This window comes from Pseudopodoces humilis, chromosome 6 (genome assembly GCF_049639895.1).
Source record: "Pseudopodoces humilis isolate 2021_Gansu_Grassland_sample_001 chromosome 6, ASM4963989v1, whole genome shotgun sequence".
NCBI classification, from domain to species: Eukaryota; Metazoa; Chordata; class Aves; order Passeriformes; family Paridae; genus Pseudopodoces; species Pseudopodoces humilis.
Window position 1 is genome coordinate 57,090,022 of NC_142205.1, and position 20,679 is coordinate 57,110,700.

At 48.1% G+C, this 20,679-nt stretch overlaps 2 protein-coding genes across 2 annotated transcripts; one reads left to right on the forward strand and one right to left on the reverse strand.

Moving 5' to 3' along the window:
- Window positions 1-1,153: 1,153 nt before the first annotated feature.
- REELD1 (reeler domain containing 1) lies at window positions 1,154-9,726 on the forward strand. Its single transcript, XM_014254762.2, has 7 exons — window positions 1,154-1,244; window positions 2,451-2,671; window positions 3,473-3,695; window positions 5,302-5,453; window positions 6,163-6,448; window positions 7,091-7,154; window positions 9,136-9,726. The coding sequence occupies exons 2-7, from the start codon at window positions 2,452-2,454 to the stop codon at window positions 9,724-9,726; spliced, it is 1,536 nt and encodes a 511-aa protein (XP_014110237.2). The 5' UTR covers window positions 1,154-1,244; window position 2,451.
- Window positions 9,727-16,211: 6,485 nt separating this feature from the next.
- On the reverse strand, window positions 16,212-18,851 carry LOC102104469 (acrosin-like). The gene is made up of 5 exons (XM_088056604.1): window positions 18,781-18,851; window positions 18,348-18,554; window positions 17,792-18,057; window positions 17,425-17,570; window positions 16,212-16,952 (listed from the first exon to the last, which is right to left on the reverse strand). The coding sequence occupies exons 1-5, from the start codon at window positions 18,849-18,851 to the stop codon at window positions 16,212-16,214; spliced, it is 1,431 nt and encodes a 476-aa protein (XP_087912730.1).
- Between the last annotated feature and the right edge of the window lie 1,828 nt (window positions 18,852-20,679).

Consider the following 20,679-nt stretch of genomic DNA (forward strand, 5'->3'; position numbering starts at 1 on the left):
CTGTTTCCACTGAGAAAAGGAAAGAAAACTACAAGACTGACCTTATATATTGAAATTGAGTGATTTTAAGGTGTCTTTGAAATGCAGAGGACAGCAGGCTTATGAGAGCCCAGTACCACCAGTTTCCATACTTTCTAACCAGTTAAACAGCTGAGAGCTGGGCTGTCAGCAGCAGAACCTCAGTGCCAGCCCAGCATTCTGTGTCTCTTCCAAAAGACAGGGTGTAGAGCAGGGCAGGCGGACAGGAGCAGCACTAGTAAGTGAAGCATCTGCAAGCTTGCCCCCAGTATTTGGGGGGTGTCCTAGGCAGAGGTCACCAGGATGCCCCCTCTGGAGAGACTCGCACAATGGTCAGATCCCAAGCAGGATTACAGATAAGGCACCACGGGCAGAGATGAGGCACTGGCAGGGAGCAGGGCGAGCCTGGTGACAGTGGCCAGGGTCGTCAGAGAGCCCTGATCAGCAGAGCAGTCTGCAGTGAGGAGGGACAGGATCAGCTCTGCCACCGACTGCCAGCACAGCTGCAGCAAAGCTCAGGCAAGGAGCAGGCCTGATAGCCTGGACATGAATACAGCTCATGTGCCAGGGGACAGTCACACTTATCAGAGGTTTGGTCCCCAGCACCAGCTTCAGGGGATTTGTGGGGTGTTGATGGCTCTTTCTGGCAAGGCTGGCACATGGGATGAACCTTCCCAGCCTTTGTAGCAAAATTCTGCTTTTACTGCCAAAATTAATCCCAGGTAAGCATGAGAGACAGGGCACACTGCTCAGGGGTCATGGAGGGTGCTGATGTGGCTTGGCTTTGCTTCAACATGAACAAGGGGATGTGTGTGTGGGGAGGGTAAGAGAGAAGAAAAAGTCCCATCTTCCTGCACCTCTGCAAAGGAGTTTCAGGGTGTCCCACACAAACCCCATGATTTGATGTGGGTCTTCCCCTCCCTTCCCCACTAGTTGCCTTTGTTTTCATTGAAGAAACTTGGAGATTTAACACACACACACAGAAAAAAAAAAAAAAAAGAAAAGAAAAAAAAAGAAAAAAAGGGTAGGATGTGAAGAAAAAACTGATAGGATTAAAGCAGGATTTGGGCACTGGCAGAGAGCTGCCGTGGGTGGTGGGTATTAGCAGTAACAGCTGCTGTGCTTCCCATTAGAGGAGCAGGCGAGGAGGGTCCCTGAAAGGATGGGTCTCCGGCAGGCTGGCAGGGCAGTGGTGGCAGCGAGCCCAGCAGTGAACGTGTCCCAAGGTAAGCGCCGGCGGCACCGGCAGCCGGAGCCCGGGCAGCCCCGGGAGCAGCGCTGCTCCCCGCGGGGATGGGCACCGGTGGGCGGTGGGGCTGGGGTGGGAAACGGCACAGCCGGGGCAACAGCCAAGGGAAAGAGCTGCTCCTCGGGGCTACTTCCATGAGCTCCTGCGAGAAATCTTATCCAGCAAGGGAGGTGTAGGTGTGCCCAGATTGGAGGCTGGCTCCGTGAAGAGGAGACATCCTGCTGCTGGTCCAGGAGGGCTGGGAGAGTTATCAAAGATTCCTGTGATTTTCACATGCATCTTCTGGCACACAACTGGTTGGAGTGGCAGGATGCTTGACTGTGGAAGGTTAAATGCATCCATCTGCTTGCTGCTTTAGGCTGGGCATGAACTGTTTTGCGTGCAGTTGTGCTTCATTAGTCAGCTGGCAAGATTCAGAAGTGCTTGAGAGGGAGGTGTAAGTTAGACCTCCTAAGCCTCTGTTTCCTCTGATTTATTTATGTTTGCTCATTGACTAAGTGTAATGACATCTAAGGCAGGAAAGGCTGCATGTTGAAAAGAAGATGTTAGAAAGCGCTACATTAAAATCAAAAGTACCTGCTTTGCGATATCCATTACAATAAATGCCACAAACTCACCCTTCATCTTCACTTTGCAAAGCACATTTTGAAAAAGCAGAATGGCACGATACTCTTCAATCTGGAAATGTGTTTTGTGCTGTCACCGCAGGGATGCAGCTCTGTGATGGCAGGCAGGCACAGGCTCTGCCGTGGCCACCAGCCCCATATGTGATGGGGCCTGCAGCAGCTCTGCAGGTCTAAGGGGCAGATGCTCCCCCTGTTGACCAGGCTGTACATTTTGGCTGGGAGTAGTGGAGGGTGCTGAGTGTGGCTGTACAGAGCCTGCTTCTCCTCCTAAACCCCACAAGACCTTTTAGAGAAATCTTTTCTGCCCACTCCCTCCATGGGCAGCTTCACAAGAAATACATCCTCTTGTGGGGGGCTCTTCTCTCTCCCAGCCTGAAGAGTTTACTTCAGAATGTAAATGCTATAGATTCCCAAAGTGGCTCCAGGTGCCACAGAAATCACTTATTCCCTTATGTTTAAAGACAGTGGGGAAGGTGGCTCTGGAGATCAGATAAATCAATGGCACCATTCGGGAAGTCACTGCTTTGAAGTGAACTCCACATTGTTTCCTGCTGTAGGATGGAGGATGGTGGGAGAGCCCACACTGCCATTGTTGGCTGGGCCTGCACGACCCTGTGCTTGGTCTCCTACGCGGCCGCCTTCTCGCAGGGTGCGAGCCTTTCCGCTTGCACCGACATGATGCCCAGGCACCTGAGGGTGCAGCTGCACAGCTCCAACAACAACTACGTCACAGTCCACACCAACATGTCCTTCTACTTCCCAGGAGACAAGGTGCCAGGTAAGGAACAACTTCTCATTCCTGCATCTGAAAAAAACACGGCAACTTATCTCAAGCAATGGAATTAATCTCTGTGAGGTCTGGGAAGATGGCTAACCGCTCTGAGTGAGCTACAACATCCCTCTTGTCGTGAGGACATATTTACAGAGGAGTTCTGTTTGCAGCATGGGTGCTTTGGGTGGGATTCCTTTATCTCAGCTGTGTCTCAACCATACCAAACCTTGTTACATGCAATGGCACACGAGAGGCACCTCCAGTGCCTTCCCAGCCCCTCTGCACCACTCTAAGGGGTCCAGGTGACTCACCTGACTCTTGGGCATGGTTGGCAGCATTCCCCATCCCTGGCATTGCTGCTCCTCAGGCAGATGCAGACAGAGCTAAGAGGCACCATTCCCCAGCTTGGCCACTTGCCTGTTGATCCCTGTGCAAAACAAAACCCTTCTGAGAGCAGAACACGAGCTTTCACACACATACAGAGTGGTGTCCAAACCTCCTTCCTTAAAAATGGTTCAGCTGCATGCTGCCTGATCCAATGTGGTTAACATCATCAAGGAGGAATGGGGGGATAGAGAGGGTGGGGAAAGTCTCAGGCAAATCCTGTGTGCAATTACACACTGCAAAACCAAAGGTAAAAGTCTGGCCTTCTGTATCCAGCACATCCAAGACAGACTGTGAGAACAAAGACAGTAAGGTGTTTTCAGTAGTGTTGCCCAAGGTTTTTTCTGGAAACTCCATTGCAGGCAATTTACTCCATAACAGCAAGACAAATCCCTTTGTGTCCCGTGTTTTCTTTTCTAAAAGTGACAGTAAGAAGCACCCGGGATTACATGGGCTTTATGCTGCAAGCTCGCAAAGTGTCCAACAACGAAATTGCTGGCACGTTCATCTTCCTGCCTCCTGGTTCCAAGCTGCTGACTTGTTTCGAAGATGGTGACACTGTCACACACTCGGACAAGTCGCTGAAGAGAAACCTGTCCTTCGTATGGAAAGCACCAGATCAACCCATGGGAGACATCAAGTTTTTGTAAGGATGTGCTGGTTCCTAATCAGAATTTGTGTCTTCTCAGTTACAGGCTGTCCAGCACAGTGCCTTTCTGTATCTTGAACCCAATATAGCTAAATACTTACCAAATGCTGCAACAGCATCCCAGCTAGTACATAAATCACTATTAATATCTGCTGAGTAGTGCTGCTTTTTATTTACATGGTCACTGTTTTCTCAGAATAGATACACTGAAAGATGACAGCTTAAGCATTTTAGGAAACAGAAATATTAAGGCATAAAGAGAGAACTGTGACCATGTTGCCTGTCTTTGTAAATAATACAGCCCACAGGACCTCCCTGCCTACAGTATAATCTTGTATGTCACTTCTTAAGGAAAAAACAAAAGGAGTTTAAAAAAAGTTAAATGCATACAGAATTATTCACAATAGAGAGTGAGCACTGTGTCAAAACTTGACATCTCTCTTTTTGCACCAAAGTCCCAAACTGTCCAAGTAGCTTGGTTCTGATTTGGAATGAAATTAAATATCTCCTAAACTGCCTTAGAGGAAGCACAGTGGCTTTTAATTTCAAAAGAGATGAAATTGTTATATTTCAACTTTACAAAATCATTTAGAAACTGCTTGGCCAGATCCTTGGCTGCTTCCCAAATCCTAAACATCCTGTTGAGTGTTGTGGCTTGAGCATCTCATCATGATTCAAAATTCATTGAAGCAGAAATATTGCTACTTGGAATTTCCAATTTTTGGCCATTGCTTTAGATCAAACAATCAATAAAGTTTAAAGAAATACTATTAAACTCACAAAAAAACCCAAATAAACCCAAACAAATCCCAACAAGACCTAGTCCTAGTCACCCACTCTGATACGTCCTTCACACTCTGGCTTTTGACCCTCTGAGCTGATATCTGATAGACTCTCCCTTTTTACCCTGCCACAGCATCTGGAAAATGCCTTGTTAGGCTTAAAAATACCTTGTAAGTGTCATCTGGCACAGGAAAACCCAGGTTGGTTTCCCCTTAGATAATTCTCAGAAGCAGCTGAGCAATCTGAGCTGAAATTCTCCCAAATTCATGTCCAGCTTAAATAAGGCTCTCGGGGTGAAGTTAAAGGTTGGCCAAAACAATTTTGGCACCTGACAAAAAGCAGAGGATTAGGCAGGCTCAAATATCAGGCTCAAATATCAGGCTGAGAAGAGAGACTTTTTCTTCACCTTACCTATTCTGCTGTTTGTAGAAGTTACATTGGCTTGTTTTAATTAATAAATACCACTGTTGTTTCCCTGCCTACAGAAGATTATAAACAGAGCTAGTCCAAGTTCTACAAATGTACTTCAATCAACATGATGAATGTAATAGAGCTTTTTTAAATATTTTTTTTTAAGTTCCCACACATTTTTTGGCTGAACTTAATTATTAATTGAGTGGTGATTCCTCACCCTGAATCTTTCTTAAGGGACCTGGTACGTTTTATTTGTAATAGAAAATGTACGACAGGGTAATCCTTTAAAATACTTGTGCATTGGTTCTGTGTTCAGATTAAAGCAGTCTTTGTGATTAGCTAAACAGTCAGATGTTTTATTAATGCCATAAAGCCAGTAAATTCTTGCCTGATTATGTTTTAACAGCATCTCCATAGTCCAGTCATACTTTGTTTACTGGGCAAAGATTGAATCTGCTGTTGTGGCTCAGGGAGGGCAAAACAAGACTCTTGATGACAAGAAGCCTGATGCCGTAGCCCCTGTGCCCCCACAGGGACCAGCTGAGCCTCACCCAACAGGTATGGTGAGCAAGCCTTGTTGTTTTGTACCAGCACCCTCTGCAGAGTAGTTTTACAGCTTATTCTGGGCAAGTGTCTAACACAAGTGACCCAAACAAGCTGGGGGGACCCATTTAACTCCTGTGTCTGTCGAAGAGATCATTGATGGCCATGGTGAGCTCCTTGAAGTGAAGGTGTGGGTCAGCATTTGAGGTGTGGGTCAGTATTTGAGGGGTTCCAAGGAGGGCACCAGAAAGTCAAATGAGGTTGCCAGATCTTCTGATTTCAATGCAAATCTTAGCATATTTACCTAAAACTTTAGGTCTTGAAGAGAAGGAAGTATTGCCTAAACAGAGGAACATATTTTTCTCTATATGTGATTGTTGCCCTCCAGGTATATATTTAGTTGTATTTATGCAGCCTTTGGTCAGTAAGATGCTCCAAGAATTTACTTATACCCAAATCAGACATATTTCTCAGCATTTTTGGCATGACACCAATGCTGAGTTTTAATTATTTTACTTGGCCATTACATAGGCAGCGAGCTTTGCTGCTTTAATTTCCATGTGGGTTCTCTCTTAAAAATAAGTGGCATGAAAATAAAAGAGTCACTGTTACAAACCTTCCTGGCAAACCTTGGCACCGAGTGGGATTTGAAATAAACAAACCAAAGACAATAGACTTCTGCTCCTCTCTCCCTGATTTTTGTTTTGTCTCCCTGCTGGACAAGGTCCCATCTCTCCTGCAGCTGCCACTGGCTCCCTGCTGCCTGCCAGCCCCACTGGCATCGTGGCAACACCAGCACTGGAGCCAGGTTTTGGTGTGGGGTCAGACACTCGTCCCGTTGCTGAGCCGAAGCAGCCAGCCCGGTCATCACGGGCTGTGTCCAGCAGGAGCATTCAGTCCAGAGACTGGGGGCTGGAGCTGTCACTTCCCACCCAAGACATTGGAATGGTGGATGCCTTGCAAGGTTCCCTCTCCCAGGACAATGCCTCCAGCTCCAGCACCTTCAATGGGTAAATCTAGGTGGTGGGAAAAGCTGTTTCTCCCGTCCCTGTGGGGAAGGAAAATACTACTAGTTTCCCTGCAGATGAACAAGGAAGATGTAGGAAGGTGTCTGTGTGTGTAGGGGGGAGGTGAGAGGGTGTTTGTTTGCTGAGATTTTGAGAAATAATCCTTTGGATATTGCACATGACAAACAGTGACAGGGAGAAAATCCAAAACTCCTAAGAACCCAACACTGTGTTGCTCAGCACAGTGGGAGATTGGCTAGGTGTTGGAAAAATGTGATAAAACCTATCGACTGTTACAACATTTTTCTGAAAGTGCATACAAATATTCAGTGAAACAGTAAACTCGGCAGACCTATTTCTCCATCTGCAGGGAGAAGGAGAAAAAAGGATGCAAAGCAAGTATGAAATTTGGACTTGAGGATGTCTGCTCAGATCTTAGAAGGCTTGGGCTGCATGAGCTTTCATGCAACATTTCATACTGTGGGTGAAAATGATGGGGAATCAGTGACCAGGCATAATTCAAAATACAGCTTGTATGATCTGCATTGCATGCATCTCAAAACTGCTCTAAGGAGCAGCACTTCTCAGTGGTGTGAGCCACGGGTGTCACTTGCTAGCCTTGCCTTTCCTCTGTCCCTATTTCAGAGCAGGAAGCATTGCCAGTGCTGCCACCCCACACCTGTGTTTGATGTGTACAGGCAACAGGAAGGTAAGCGCCAGGGGTGGGGAGGACACCCTTGCAGCCCATGTAGATGTCATAAGTGGCTAAAACTACACAGAGACTTATAAAATTTTTTAAATTTTTTTTTGTTTTTTTTTCTTGGTGTGTTTTTTTTTTCTTTGAGCCCACTGCCTGGGTTTTAAAGAGGCCCACTGTAAAAACAATTGCTCAATTGCTTTCCCTTATGTGACTACAGGCTGCTAGAAATGTGTGTGCTTTGAGATACAGGATACAGAGTTAACAGGGTAAGTCCACTATGCAGGTGATGGAGAGAAGAAAAATACAAGGAGAAGAAAGAACTAGACCTGGTTTCCAGGATGCCAAAGGAGGAAGAGAAATAATCTCACAGAAAATGAAAGAGAAAGGGGACACACAGCACAGAATGAGCCAGAAATATTTAGGAAGAAGCAGAAGACAGAGAACAAGGAGAGATGTGTACCATAAGCATCTGGTGCACCCATGGAGAGAAGTGGAGAACTGGCAGTAGATGGAAACCAAAGGGAAGAATGAGTTATTGCACAAGATCAGATGAGCCTAATGAAGCAAAAACACTAAGAAATTAGGCAAAAATGGAGAGGAGTATGAAAAGAAAGGAGAAATGAGCTGAGATAGGGCAAGGACTTTGTGAGGAAGTTCCATTTTCTATCCCAAATCCTATATCCTTACTGTATGGCATTTGCATTTTGAGGGCAAGTGATCCATACACATGCAATCCTAGCTTTGCCAGCCTGCTACTTTACAGATTGCATTTAATCCACTGAAAGTCTTCTATTTCCTGCTGTATTTTAATAGCACCTTCAGAAACAATCCCTTCCACAAAGGATGCTCTGACCCTCCACTACTTTCCTTCACAGCTTGCCAGGGCTCCTGCCTCAGCTTTGTGCTCTTGTCACACTGTCTTCCCAGGAAGCCTTAGAAATCACTAATGATGGTAGAGGGTGAGAGTTTCTCTGGTGTAATTAATGGATGTGTGAAAAAGCCTGCTGGGCTGGACAGGCTGGAGAGGTGCCAGCTACTGAGGGCCAGATCCAAATCTCAGTGGAGCCAAATTAAAAACTCCAGTACATTTTGCAGGTTTTGGATAGGGGCTCAGGTACATATTGGGAATGCAAAAATTCATTGGGGGTCTCCTAAATTGCATGCTTGTTCCCAAGTATTATCTTGGATGATACCTGCAGCAAAGCCTGAGCTGCAGAACTGGTGTGGAGCAGCTGGCATTTTGTGACAGTTAAAATAAGGTGCATGGAACCAGACGGTCCCCAGAAACAGGCAGGAACCATCATTCCCACTAAAATGGGTGGTTAAGCAACACAGAGGGGCAGAGGACTTCTGAGTGGCTGTATAAACTGAAAAAGTAAGACAGGCCTTGGGGAGAGTTTATCGGTTGTATGTGAATGCCCCAAAACTGCTGATGGCAAAGGCCATTCTAAGTCTCCTGTGCCCATCTGCTCCATAGCCTCAGAAGGGCAATACTGAATCCCAGTGGGTCCATGTGAGCCTACACACACAGCTTGGCTGGGAAGATCACACCTGCCCTTTCAGCATGACCCTGGTGCCACTCAAGGTGGGAATTGTTTATTAAGTGATATTATTTTGTGATAAAGATGCCTGTGAAAAATACCACCACCACAACAGGAACTGCAGACATTTAGTTAGATGAAGCAGTGACCTTCCTCTCTACCTGTGCCCTTCACCTTTGTCCCTCCAACCCACACTGACTGTCCCTGGGACCAACTTGAGTGCCTTGTTCCTCCCATGGCAATTCTGGTACAGAATGAGCAGGGCTGCATCTACTTCACTTTCTAAAAGCTACTGAGTAAACAGGGAATAAAGACTTAGTCTAAAGGCAGAGGGATACATGGGCAGCAGAAACAGAGTTGAAGTGTTCCATGAGGTAGGTAGTGAGAACTCAATCAGCCTCCTTTTCTCTTCCCTTACTGCACATTTTGGCATGTTTTTGCTTTCAAAGGGAAGTACTGACAATGGGACCATCTTGAAAGCCTCCCTACGTGTGACAGCGTCTGCCTCTGCCCTGCACATACGCACTCACCCGGGTGACATTACTGCAACCACAGCCTGGCTTGGTGATGCCAATGCTACTGGCAATTTGTCCTCGGCTTCAAGGCAAATGGCAGAAAGAGAGTTGGCACCGCAGCCAGAGGAGGCAGGCACCAGGGGTGAGGAGGACAAGGATGAGCAGCAGGCAGCTGGGAATTCCCTGACATGGGTGACCAGACCAGCTCCCGAATCTGCTGTTCCCGAGAAAGAGGAAGGCCCTGGTAGAGGAACCCGACTCCTTGCAGCCCAACTTGGCATTGTCCTGGTCTGCACGGCTGCGCTGGGCCTGGCGCTGGCAGCTGCCATGCGCTGTGTCTGCGCCCAGCACTGCCACAAGCGGGCCGAGGTGTCCTTCAGCGAGCCCGACCCCGACGTCATCACTGTCACGGAAAACGGGGAGGTGATGCACTTCCGAAAGATCCGGGAGAACAGCTTCGTGCTGGTGCAAGCTGAGTACAACTGGGTCAGCCCCTCGGGCAGTGGGAAGACTATGGTGCTTTAGTCCCTCTTTGTGCTGTCATATAGGCAAACAAGCCCAAAGCAGCCAGTTTCAGACAGAGGTGTTAGGCAAAAGTATCTAAACTACAGCTGCTGAGAAAATAGAAGCTGATAGATTACACAGTGTTACACTTACTGCAATTAATATTGTATATCTTCTCATTAGCTGTCACTGTGGCAATGACAAACACTTCCTCTGTTACCTTAACGGTGTAGCCAAAAATAGAAATTCTTCCTCAGCACCATGATATTGACTCCGGTTTAATCTCAATTAAAAAAAAGGTTTCTAGGAACTACAAACCCAGCTGTTCTCATTTAAGAGTTTACAGGTTTGACTCTGTGCACTTGGTATCCCTCAGATTACAAATATTTGCCACAAGATTTCAAGTCTCAATTTGAAAATAAAAAGCAATAACTCATTAGTGGAGAACATTGATCCCAAGAATGCTGAATTGATCCACTAGTGAAAAACAGGATGGCAGACACCAGCTTTTGGGGGAGAAACATGCCTCTTCATCAGGTGCAAATGGAAGAAAATCTTTCCTGTCCATTTGCACCTGATGAAGAAGCTTGTTGAAGCCTGACAGCCAACATTTATTTAGTCTTTTATTTTGAGCCAGCTCAGTGACACTGTGCAGAAACACGGACTGAGAAGTACCTTTCCCAGGTCACTTTGGAGATGTCCTGCAATGGGAAGTTAACAGCATCCTTATGTTCCGAGTTTGTGCAAACTTCTCTCTCTGACTGTGTGATTTTCTGTAGGAGACCCCAAAAGCAATCCTTTGAAAACAGCATGATCCTGGACACCTCCTAAGATGGAGAGGTAAAGACAGCAAGGGTAAAGTTTTATTTTACTGTAGCTTTACAAGAGCCAGAAATAGACATGATAATGATCCTCTTGAGATGTACATTTTAGAGCCTTTCAGAGAGCAGGAATTGACCCTTCTGGTGTCCTTTTCTAGGGTGGATCAGCTCAGAGCTGATCATTCCCAAGCCATGTAGTGGGGAACAAACTTACATTTTGGTGCTGCAGCCTAATTCACAGCCCACAGCAATCCCCCTGAACAAGCAGATAATGACAGGACTCTGATGGTTCGCCCAGCCTTCCTGCTGACAACTTCCCCTCTGTCAGGAGGGCCCCGTGGCCATCTCCAACTAGTTGCCCATCTCCATGCTGGATAGTCAGTCAAAGCCCTGCTCTCACATCCTCCCTTACCTCACCACTGACTTCAGAGGAGACAGGTGGGACATAAGTTCTCCTGCTCCGGCTCCAGCATGATGCACAGAGTGCAGCTTTTGCTAATGGTGCCTTCCATTAGCATTCAGAAAGAGCTGGTTTCTGACCATACTGCTGCACTGTGATCAGTGACATTTGTGCTGCACACATGGACAAATTTTTATCAACTTCACTTCTAGGCCCAGTGAGCCTTGGGCAAAATAAATGAGTAAGAAGTAAGTGTACTCACAAACGCAGCTTGCAGAGATGAGCTTGATGCTCTTAACCACTGTACTTTGAACAGAAGGGCAACTGCACCATAGCCCTTTGCTGCAGAAAAAATAAGGGTAGTGCTGTAATTGAAAAGACAAAGTTTGGTTTACGACTCAGAAGGATGCCAGGTGAATGGTTTTATATTCACTCATTGAGTTTATGCCCTACCTACTAGTAAGTCTCCAGGTTTTTAAGCACGCATCTAGACACTTACAATGGCATTCCTCCCCCTTGTCATGTGCCTTAGAAAGAAATCATGTTTCTGTAACCCAGTGTAACTGAACTGTGTAGTGACTAAAACAGACTGCATTCCAGTCATTGTTAATGCAGCCAAAAAAAAAATCCTAATTAACTGAGAAAATAGGTCAACAAACTCTTAAATATTTAAAGAACTATCACATATTGTTTTAAAAAGTTTCTTATGATGGCATAGCTGTTTATGAATAAATTACAAATACCTATGGCCTCTTTCACTGTCTCTCTAGGATTAATGTTACCAGACTGCTCTGGCTGTAAGACTAGAACCTTCCTCTCCTCAGCTCTTTCCCCACAATGCAGCATTGCTTCTTTCTAGGCTGACTAGAGCAAGTGAAGGTCTCATGGAGATGTTTGACTGGGGGAGTGGCACTTCAAACATTCTGCCTTCTGCTAAATTGAAGTGCTCCAGTATTATTAGTACTAAGACCAGTAATGGTGGGCTCTGAGGGATGCAGCTTCTCTGAATTAGTAATGAGTTTTGCTACTTTGCGGCTCTCTTGGCTGAGACCTAAAGTGCCCGTGTTTTTTTCTTGACTTCCGAATCATGTTCCGTTTGTTGTAGTTGCCATGACAGAAGGAATGGAGGTCTTATCTCTTTTTAAAGCTCTTAAAAACATGAGCACTGGTTAGTTTATTAAAAGGCAAACCATTCAAACATCCCCATTCTTAACTGACCTGTCTTATATGGGAATTAGTCTGTGCTCATGCTTGTAACAGATTTCTGGGAAAAAAAGGTCAGAATTAGGAAAACAAAGGCACAAATCATTCTAATACTTACTGGAGAGACAAGTGAAAGTTGTTGCCTTGTTTCCCTGTCTAGGTGCATGACTGGGCTGGTCACAAACGTTCTGCTGGAACTGGGGATCTCAGTTCCTCCAGGGTTGCTCAGTCACCTGTGGCCCACATCAGGCTGTCATCCCTCAGCAATGTGACATGGTTTGGGGTCTCTATCACCTATAGAACACCTATCCTGAGCCTATCTCCCCACCAGCCAAAGAGGCATCAAACATAGTTTTGGCAGTAAAAACATCTACGGCTCTTGCAATGCTTGAGCTATCCTAACTCAAGAAAAAAAATAATTTAGAAATAACAAAATGTAATGTGTAGAGGTTGCACTAAGCAAGACAGTTGATCCAAAGCTTGGACATCACAGACACTTCCTGCATTGGTTGAATTGTCACTAGTAAGCAAAAAGAGCCAGACATGCTTTGATCTGGCCAGCTTCAAAAAGGGTAACAAGATTCACAGGAGAAGCCACAGATTCTGTAGGCCCAGCAATCATGGTCAGCAGGGATGTGCGAGCTCAGGCTCTCCCAGATCAGTGTGGGATGCAGCCCCAGGCATTTCAGAGATCTGGCTGGCTGGCTTGGCCAGCCCTTTTGGCACAGTTTCTGCAACTATTCAGGACCACAAAAAACAAGGCAAAAAAGGAAGGCAAAGTAGTAAGCTCAGGAACCCGGAGATGTTTCATTATTCACTCAGATTTAAATAAGAATGACAAATGCCTGTAAAAAAGAAAAGGAGATGCTCTAACAATTCCTGCAACATTCAGCTCCAAAAAGACAGCTGCTTATTAGCAAAAACAAATGACAAGGTAGCAGCCTGACCTGCACAGCTGGTGAGCAGCATAACAGACCTCTCACTCCTCCTGGTAAGCTGGACACTTACACTGCCCCTGCCAGGCCCTTAAGGCTCATTGTGTCTGGACAACTCTAAAGGGCTCCCTTCCTTCCTTTGCCTTCCCTTCTCTCTCCTGCCAGCTCATCCAAGGCTACCAGGAGGGCAGAGAAGGACCTGGGGAGTCACAACTTTCCCTTGGACCAGGAGCTGTTTCAGGGATCTCTCCCAGCCCCTTCCTGCCACCAAACTGCTTCCCCTTCACAGGTCTTGTCTCAGCAGTCCTCTTTCCTTATTAGTGTGTGTGTGACCCTCTCAATAAAACATTTTGCTGCGTGATGTATGAAGGACCGTGTCTCAAACCACATTTTACTGTATATTTAAGTGTGAGTTTTGCTGATTTACTACTGCTCTAGAGAACATCTCCCTCCCCGAGCAGGGCAGGCCTGTAACGGATACATCAGCTCTGAGTAATGATTATTAGTACATCCCAAGGTTATGTCCCACAATCAAATAATGTGTAGGAGGGAAGAGAGACTCCAGCTTACTCGACTGAGGACAAAGATCACAGATAGTCTCTTTCAATCTTCAGATTGCAATATCCATTACAGATTGCCACCTTCTAATGTCAAAGTATAATTTGTTGTTGAGAAAATGTGTCGCTGTTCCAAAGGTGAGTCAAAGATCAGCCTGGCTGTATATCAGCGCATGTTGATGTACATTAAGAACTGATGGCCAGGTACCAAGGACATGGGGCAGCTGGTGCACAGAGAACGGCAGCAGACGTGACTTGCTGATCCTTCCTGTGCAAACACACGGCCCGGAGCGGGAAAATATTTAACCCAGTCAAAGTCAGGTGTCACCGGTAATTGCCAATGTCTAAGGCAGCACCAATGCGACGTGTGAGAGGCAGCGGCTGCCTGCAGCGGCTCCGGGCAGGAATGGTGCTGTTCTGGCGATGGCGGGCGGGCCCGAGCGGCCGCAGGCCCCGGGATCCATCCCCAGCTATTCCCGCCGGGCAGCGCCGCCCGCCCCGCGCTCCCGCCGCCAGGGGGCAGCATCGTCCCGGCGATGGCGGCCCCGCGCTCCGGGAGCGCGCCCGGGCTGAGGGGGGGTCTGGGATCCTCCCCGGCTCTTACCCGTGCCGCCTCAACTTACCTGGCTTATACTCGCTCTTATTGTCAAGCCATTGCAGAGACGGTGCTACTTTATATTGCAGTTGGAGGGGATTTTTTTCTTCTAGAAATCCACTCTACAAACGCTGCTGGGAAAACAATAGGCAGGGTGTAAGTTGTCTTATGTCCCATTCTCCTTGCCAGCTCCCTATTGACAAAGACATGACAAAAATCAAACCTCTCTCCAGTTCCAGCGGTGCCACGTGGTCTGCCTGGGCCCCATGGTCAGAGCTGGGCCCGGCTGAGCTCAAGTGACTCCAGCAGGTCACAGCCCCAGCCAGAGAAGGCTGAGGCAATGCTGTCCTGGTGGGTGATGCAACCAAAGGCTCTGAGAGGGCTGTATTTCTTATTGGAAACATCTGCCTGTCACTTGGCATTTGAATGAGCAGTTCGAAGCTGCTGGTAGGTGCTTGTGTCATGGCAATGACTGTGACAGGCTTTTTCCACCTCTGAGGAGATGGTTGTGACATTTGCTTTGAGTGCAACCTTGAAGTCACTGAGTTCCTCTGGTTGAGAACAATTTCTTCCTAATATCTATTCTAAACCTACCTACACTGTAAAGCCATTCCTCTTTGTTCTATTACTACTTGCCCTTGTAAAAAAGCCCCTCTCCAGCTTTATTTTAGCCTCTCTGATTGCAGAGGCTCCCAGAACTTCCTGCTAACAGCTTGCAGGAAAACACCAAGTGTGGCATCATGGTCTCATTGGGAGGTTCACTGCCACCCTGCTCTCTGCAGCTGCTTCCCAGCAGCTCCTTCCCAAAAAACACCCACTAGAGCACATGGCTCTTGCAGACAGCACACACAAGTCCAATCTGGTTACAGCCATGTTAGGCGTGCAGAGCAGCACAAGTCAGATGTGCCAGAGATAGCCAAGCAGTGTCATCCTTCCTGTTCAAAGCACAGAAACATGGATGCAGCACAGTCCATGCTGGCCATGTCAGCCACAGCAACACCCTCCGGGAGGCTCCCTGTTCTTGATGTCAACAAGGGCTACTGCTGTTCTGGGCCCACACTGACAAGGGCAGTTGTGGCACCTGGAATGTGAGGCCAAGGATGCAGCTTGTGTCTGTGGCTCCTTGATCCTTCCTTCTTCCTATCTGCCATGCTTACACATCCCCCTCATCAACTCCTCTGTCTCTCTGCCCTTCTCTCCTCCCTGCTATCTTTTCCCCCTGAATCCAAGGTTTGTCCCACCTGTGAACAGACTTGGTGTTGCAGGTGCCGTCAGCTAGCTCACCTCGGCCTTCCATGGCATTACAGATGCAGTTTCCTGAGTCCTTCTGCTCCTACCAGGTTCTTCTCCCCAGAATGACCCCAACTCTTCCTTCAAACATCTCTGAAGTGTGACCAGCTCACACATCAGTGTCCCTTTGTTATCTGTGAAATCTTGCTCTTCTTTTAGGGCACTGTAACTCCTTTCAGCTTCTCCCTGCCTTTGTGAGAGTCAGCAATTTTGCTTGTCATGCTCAGGAGCTTCCCAGGTCTGCTCCGTTAGCTAAGGCTTTTGCCAGGCCCTAGTCACCAGCTTGTGTGCCTCAGTGTGTCCTCCCTACGGTGCCTGCATGTGGCATTGTCTTCTCCTGTCCTCTTCCTAGCCTTGATGTGCCAGTCTTCTCCATCCTGTGGAGCAGACAGTTCCAGCCCTTTGGAGTGACTCCCTTTGTGCCCAAGTGGTCTGGCACAGCCTCATTTTGCAGGTTCTGGGCAAGGAAGTTCTTGCCTCACTCAGGAGACCAAACTGGACTGAAAGCATGTTAACCACAAACATAGGCAACTTTATTTCAGCAACTAAATCAACGTTAGCATTTGCATAAATGCAGAGGAACAGTGTAGGCAGGACAGAGCGGGCCATTGGTACTGAGGCGGCCTTTGGTTCAGCAGGCATTGCCTCAGCAGGAAACGGTCACCGTCCCATGCAACCTGCACTGGATGCTGTCCATTCTCCCGCTCAATCTGTAACTACCTGTAGGTTCTTCAGGAGGTCCCGGATCCCAGTGAAGAATTCGATCAACTTCTTGAGTGGAAATGGACAGCTCTTACTCTCTTCCACTGGTGTCGGTAGTGAACTTGGATTCTGCGTGGGAGGTGGTCTTGGCGATGGATTCTGAGTGGGAGGTGGTCTTGGCCACGGATTCTGAGTGGGAGGTGGTCTTGGCCACGGATTCTGAGTGGGAGGTGGTCTAGGCCACGGATTCTGAGTGGGAGGTGGTCTTGGTGATGGATTCTGAGTGGGAGGTGGTATTGTCCATGGATTCTGAGTGGGAGGTGGTCTTGGCCATGGATTCTGAGTGGGAGGTGGTCTTGACCATGGATTCTGAGTGGGAGGTGGTCTTGACCATGGCTTCTGAGTGGGAGGTGGTCTTGGCCACAGATTCTGAGTGGGAGGTGGTCTTGGCCATGGATTCTGAGTGGGAGGTGGTCTTGACCATGGCTTCTGAGTAGGCCATTGGGTGTTCGTATGATGAGTCCAAGGTTGTGAGGCAGTTGTATAATGAATCCATGCCCGAGAAGACTCTACTTGTGGAAGCAGTTCCATCTGAATCAGAATCCAGTTATAGAAGTGCTGAACAGAAGTATATATCCCAGGCCGTTTTTCTCTGGCACAGCCTCTTCCCCAGCTGGTCACTCCAACAACCCAGAAGAAGTCAGCACTGTTGTCTTTGCACATGAGTGGACCCCCACTGTCACCCTGCAGAGGAGCAGAAAGGATTAAGGTGGTATTGGGTGGCCCCTGTCAGCACTGGGGCTGCCTCCTTCTCTCTCACAGCCCCTGCCAGAGCTGTATTCCCAGCAGAGCAAGGCTCTGCTGAGGTGCTGGAGCCTCTAGAAGCTTGGCCAGGAGTGGGTTGGGGGCCTATGAAGTCAGGCTCTCAGCTTTGCCCAGTGATCCTGGATGTGCAGAGGACAGATGTTCCAGCATTGGTATCTGGACCTCTGGGCTGCCACAAGCACTATAGCAGGGCTTTCTGGGCAGAGTGCCAGGCCTCTGGGACTAGGCAGGCCCTGGGCTAGGCCCTGCAGACGGGGAATGGGTGGGAAGGCCCAGGAAAGGTGGGGAGCCAGAGCTGAGACTAACTGGCCAGGAAAAGAAGGGGCTGGGCAGTGTTGGGGTGGTACTGCCTGTGCTGCTGGGGGCTGAGTGATTTGTCATACGCTCCTACCTGGCAGGTGTCGATGCCACCCTCTGGGTAGCCAGCACACAAGTTGTGGGTATGGACGTCCCCCCCATACCACTCGCTGCTGTTGCAGAGCTGGACACTGATAAGGTGGACCTTGGCCTCCTGCAGGACATCACTTGTTTTTTGAGCTGTGAGCACAGAAAGGAATGAGGACCTGGCAGCTCACTGCCACTTTCCCCGTCTGGGTGTCATCCCCTTCCCTAGGGCTTGGCTTTGCTTCTACAGAGGTGCTGGAGCTCTGTGTCCCTGCTGTCTTTGTAAGTCTGACTCTGGCTCTGGCCTCTGCTCTCAGGAAGCCCAACCCATTTTCCCAGTGTATTGAGCTTGCTCTCCATTTTTGGAAACTCACATCTTGCAGTGGTGGCACCCCAGCCAGCAACATAGCAGGTTTCCAGCTGTGCCACACTCAGTGTAGCATTGGGTACGCAGACCAGCTGGACGTAGGGGCTGCACTGGACAGGCTCATTCAGTTCCAGCAGCGCGATGTCATTGCTCTGGTCGGCAGAATCGTATTCCTTGTGAATCAGCAGCCGCTTAATTGTGCGCACCTCGGCCCCAGGGCCCGGCTCAGTCAGCTGGGTGGCCCCAATCAGCAGGCGCAAGGCACTGATGTTCCTGAAGGCACATGGAGAGAGGGGTGAGGTGAGAGAGAGCAGAGCCTGGAGCTGTGGCAGCCCAGCAGTGACTGCTCTAGCATGCCTTAGGCTCTGGGAATGTCAGCTGAAGGCTGCTAGGAAGTAGTGGCATGTGCCCACCCTTCTCCTGAGTAATTTCTCAGCTGGGTTCTGCACTGCCCAGGCACTGGGCACACTGTGCAAGGAAACGAGATGGAAGAGGCGTATGGCACTGCTGACAGGGAACCTGCTGATGTTGTGGGGATATCCCTGTTGCCTGCTCCTTCTTACCTGGAATCAGCAAAGCAGTGGGCTGCTGTGAGGACCCACTGTACGCTGATGAGGGACCCTCCACACAGATGCCCTGTGCCTGCAACCGAGGAATCCTGGATGCTGACAAGCCAGGGCCAGGCCCCTGCCTCGGCGCTTGTGCCACCCACGACGCGTGTCATGCCTCGCTCATCATCAGAAGCCAAGGGCCGGAGCCCACAGCTCCCTCTGCAATTAGAAAATAATTTCCATCCTGCTCCATGGCTTGCTGCTGCTCCAGCAGAAGCTCTCCACATGGTGTGCAGGGACAGCCATGTGAGCCTGTCCACAAGGAACTGAGGCTTCCCTGTGGGGTTTGGGAAGCTGTGGCCTGGCCATGGAGGCCAAGTGGGCCCTCTCCAGGGAGCCCCTGAAGTGCTGCCCAAGCTCCCTCCCAGAGCCTGGGGCCACTTACTCGCAGGCGTTCCACATGCCCTGCACAGGCCGGCATGTGGCCAGCAGGACGAAGAGGCAGAGCAGCAGCATCGCTGCCCGTGTCTCGTGTCAGCTGCTGAAGTGAGGCCTCCGCGCACCAGCACAGCCGCAGTGCCCGCAGCACCTGAAGCGCCCTCAGCCCTGGGCTGATGTCACAGAGCAGCCGGTTCCATGTTCTGGGCCTCTGGCACAGCGGGCAACATGGAACCATAGAATGGTTTGGGGTCGGAATGAACTTTAACAATCATCCAGCTCCAACCCTGTTAGGGTCAGAAGTACAGACTGTACCCTTATCTGTGATGCCTGGCTCTGACACCCAAGAGAGCGCTGAATTTTGTGTAACACCATGGGGACAGCTGTTAAAGTTAAGCAGAGAAACTAGGAATGTGAGTGTGTAAGTTAGATAGAGTTTTCTTAAGTCACTAGGTGAGAAAGAGTTTAAGGTTTAAGCTATTTTAGAAAATAAGAGACAAGATGGAGGACTTAGGGTGTTGTCCCTTTCTCCTTCTTCTTCTTCCTTCTTCATCTTCTTCTAGGGATTTTTGGGTAATAATAAGTGATTAGATAGAAAATGCCACAGTGCAGCACACAGGTGTCGGGTCATTGGGGCACAAAAAAATTAATTTACTTGGCATTTGCTAATTGGACAAATAGACATACAAAAGACCTTGAAGAGGTTCTTCATTAGCCATTTTGCACCTCTCTATCTCAGTGTATGTAGCTCCTTGTACTCTGTAGAGATGTAATATAGATAAGAAAAGAATAAACAGCCAAGTCCAAACAAGAGAAAACAGTCTCTCTCATCACTCTCAGTCCAAGGAAAAAGAACCCAATTACCAGTGTCACATCCCAACACAACCCCTGCCACAGGCAGGGACATCTCACACCAGATCAGGCTGCTCAAAGATCCATCCAACTGGGCTTTGAACATTTCCAGGGATGGAGCAGCCACAGCTTCTCTGGGCCATCTGTGCCTGTGCCTCACCACCCTCACAGTCAAAAATTTCATCCTCATGCGTATTCTAAACCTGCTCTCTTTCAGTTTGAAACCATTCCCTCTTGTTCTACCACTACTTGCCCTTATAAAAAATCCTTCTCCAGCATTTTTGTAGGTACCTCTGCTTGCAGGATGAGGGCGTGCAGGCCCTGGGGCACAGGGAAGCACAGATGCATTTGACAGCAAGATGGACCATTTTGCTTTCATTCTTTAAAATATGGCAATTTGACTGACTTTTCCTATCATTTTCCTAATATGACAATTTGACTGACTTTTCCTGGCCAGTTTTCCTAAGTAATAGTCAGCTTGGTCATGTATGTGTGGTATTTGGGCCTGTGTATCGAAAGTGGAAAATACCTGTGTCCCTGCTTTCCAGGACGACTTGTCAGCTGCAGTCAGCATTCTCTCTGAAAGACTATAAAGTGCTAAGTGCTGCCTGCAAAAAGCAAGGCATAGAGAAAACACTGATGAAAGCACATGGTATTAAGAAGCATTGAGATATATCTGATAAAATCTAGTTTTGCTTTCCATGCCAGCCCATATATTCTGAAAACCTCCTGAAGATCCTTAACCAACCAACCAAAAAAGAAAATATGTGATCAAAATGGCTTCTAAATATTAACCTGCCGACTGATACAGATGTATACAATTAATATGTATATATACACATATTATTCTAGTTCCATAGTGCTTTCTATTCCTTTTTCTGTTTTCAGACAGAGCAAGGAAAAGATACCCACAAAGAAGAAAAAATGAGAAACTTGAAAAAGAGTCAAAATCTGTACTTGCAAACCAAATTAAATTTTTAGACACCTTGGTGTTTAAGCACTTTCTTTTCGATCTTATTAAAAGTGCCCAGTTCTCAGAAAGTACCTGTCCTCC

Excerpts from the sequence above, each read along its gene's own strand:
- REELD1 (XM_014254762.2), top strand. The coding sequence starts at position 2,452 with ATGGAGGATGGTGGGAGAGCCCACACTGCCATTGTTGGCTGGGCCTGC. Across the intron at positions 3,696-5,301 it reads ATGGGAGACATCAAGTTTTT|CATCTCCATAGTCCAGTCAT; the intron begins GTAAGGATGTGC and ends ATGTTTTAACAG. Across the intron at positions 7,155-9,135 it reads TGTGTACAGGCAACAGGAAG|GGAAGTACTGACAATGGGAC; the intron begins GTAAGCGCCAGG and ends TTGCTTTCAAAG.
- LOC102104469 (XM_088056604.1), bottom strand. The coding sequence starts at position 18,851 with ATGCTGCTGCTCTGCCTCTTCGTCCTGCTGGCCACATGCCGGCCTGTG. Across the intron at positions 17,571-17,791 it reads GGGTGCCACCACTGCAAGAT|CTCAAAAAACAAGTGATGTC; the intron begins GTGAGTTTCCAA and ends CTGTGCTCACAG. Across the intron at positions 16,953-17,424 it reads GTGGCATCGACACCTGCCAG|GGTGACAGTGGGGGTCCACT; the intron begins GTAGGAGCGTAT and ends GCTCCTCTGCAG.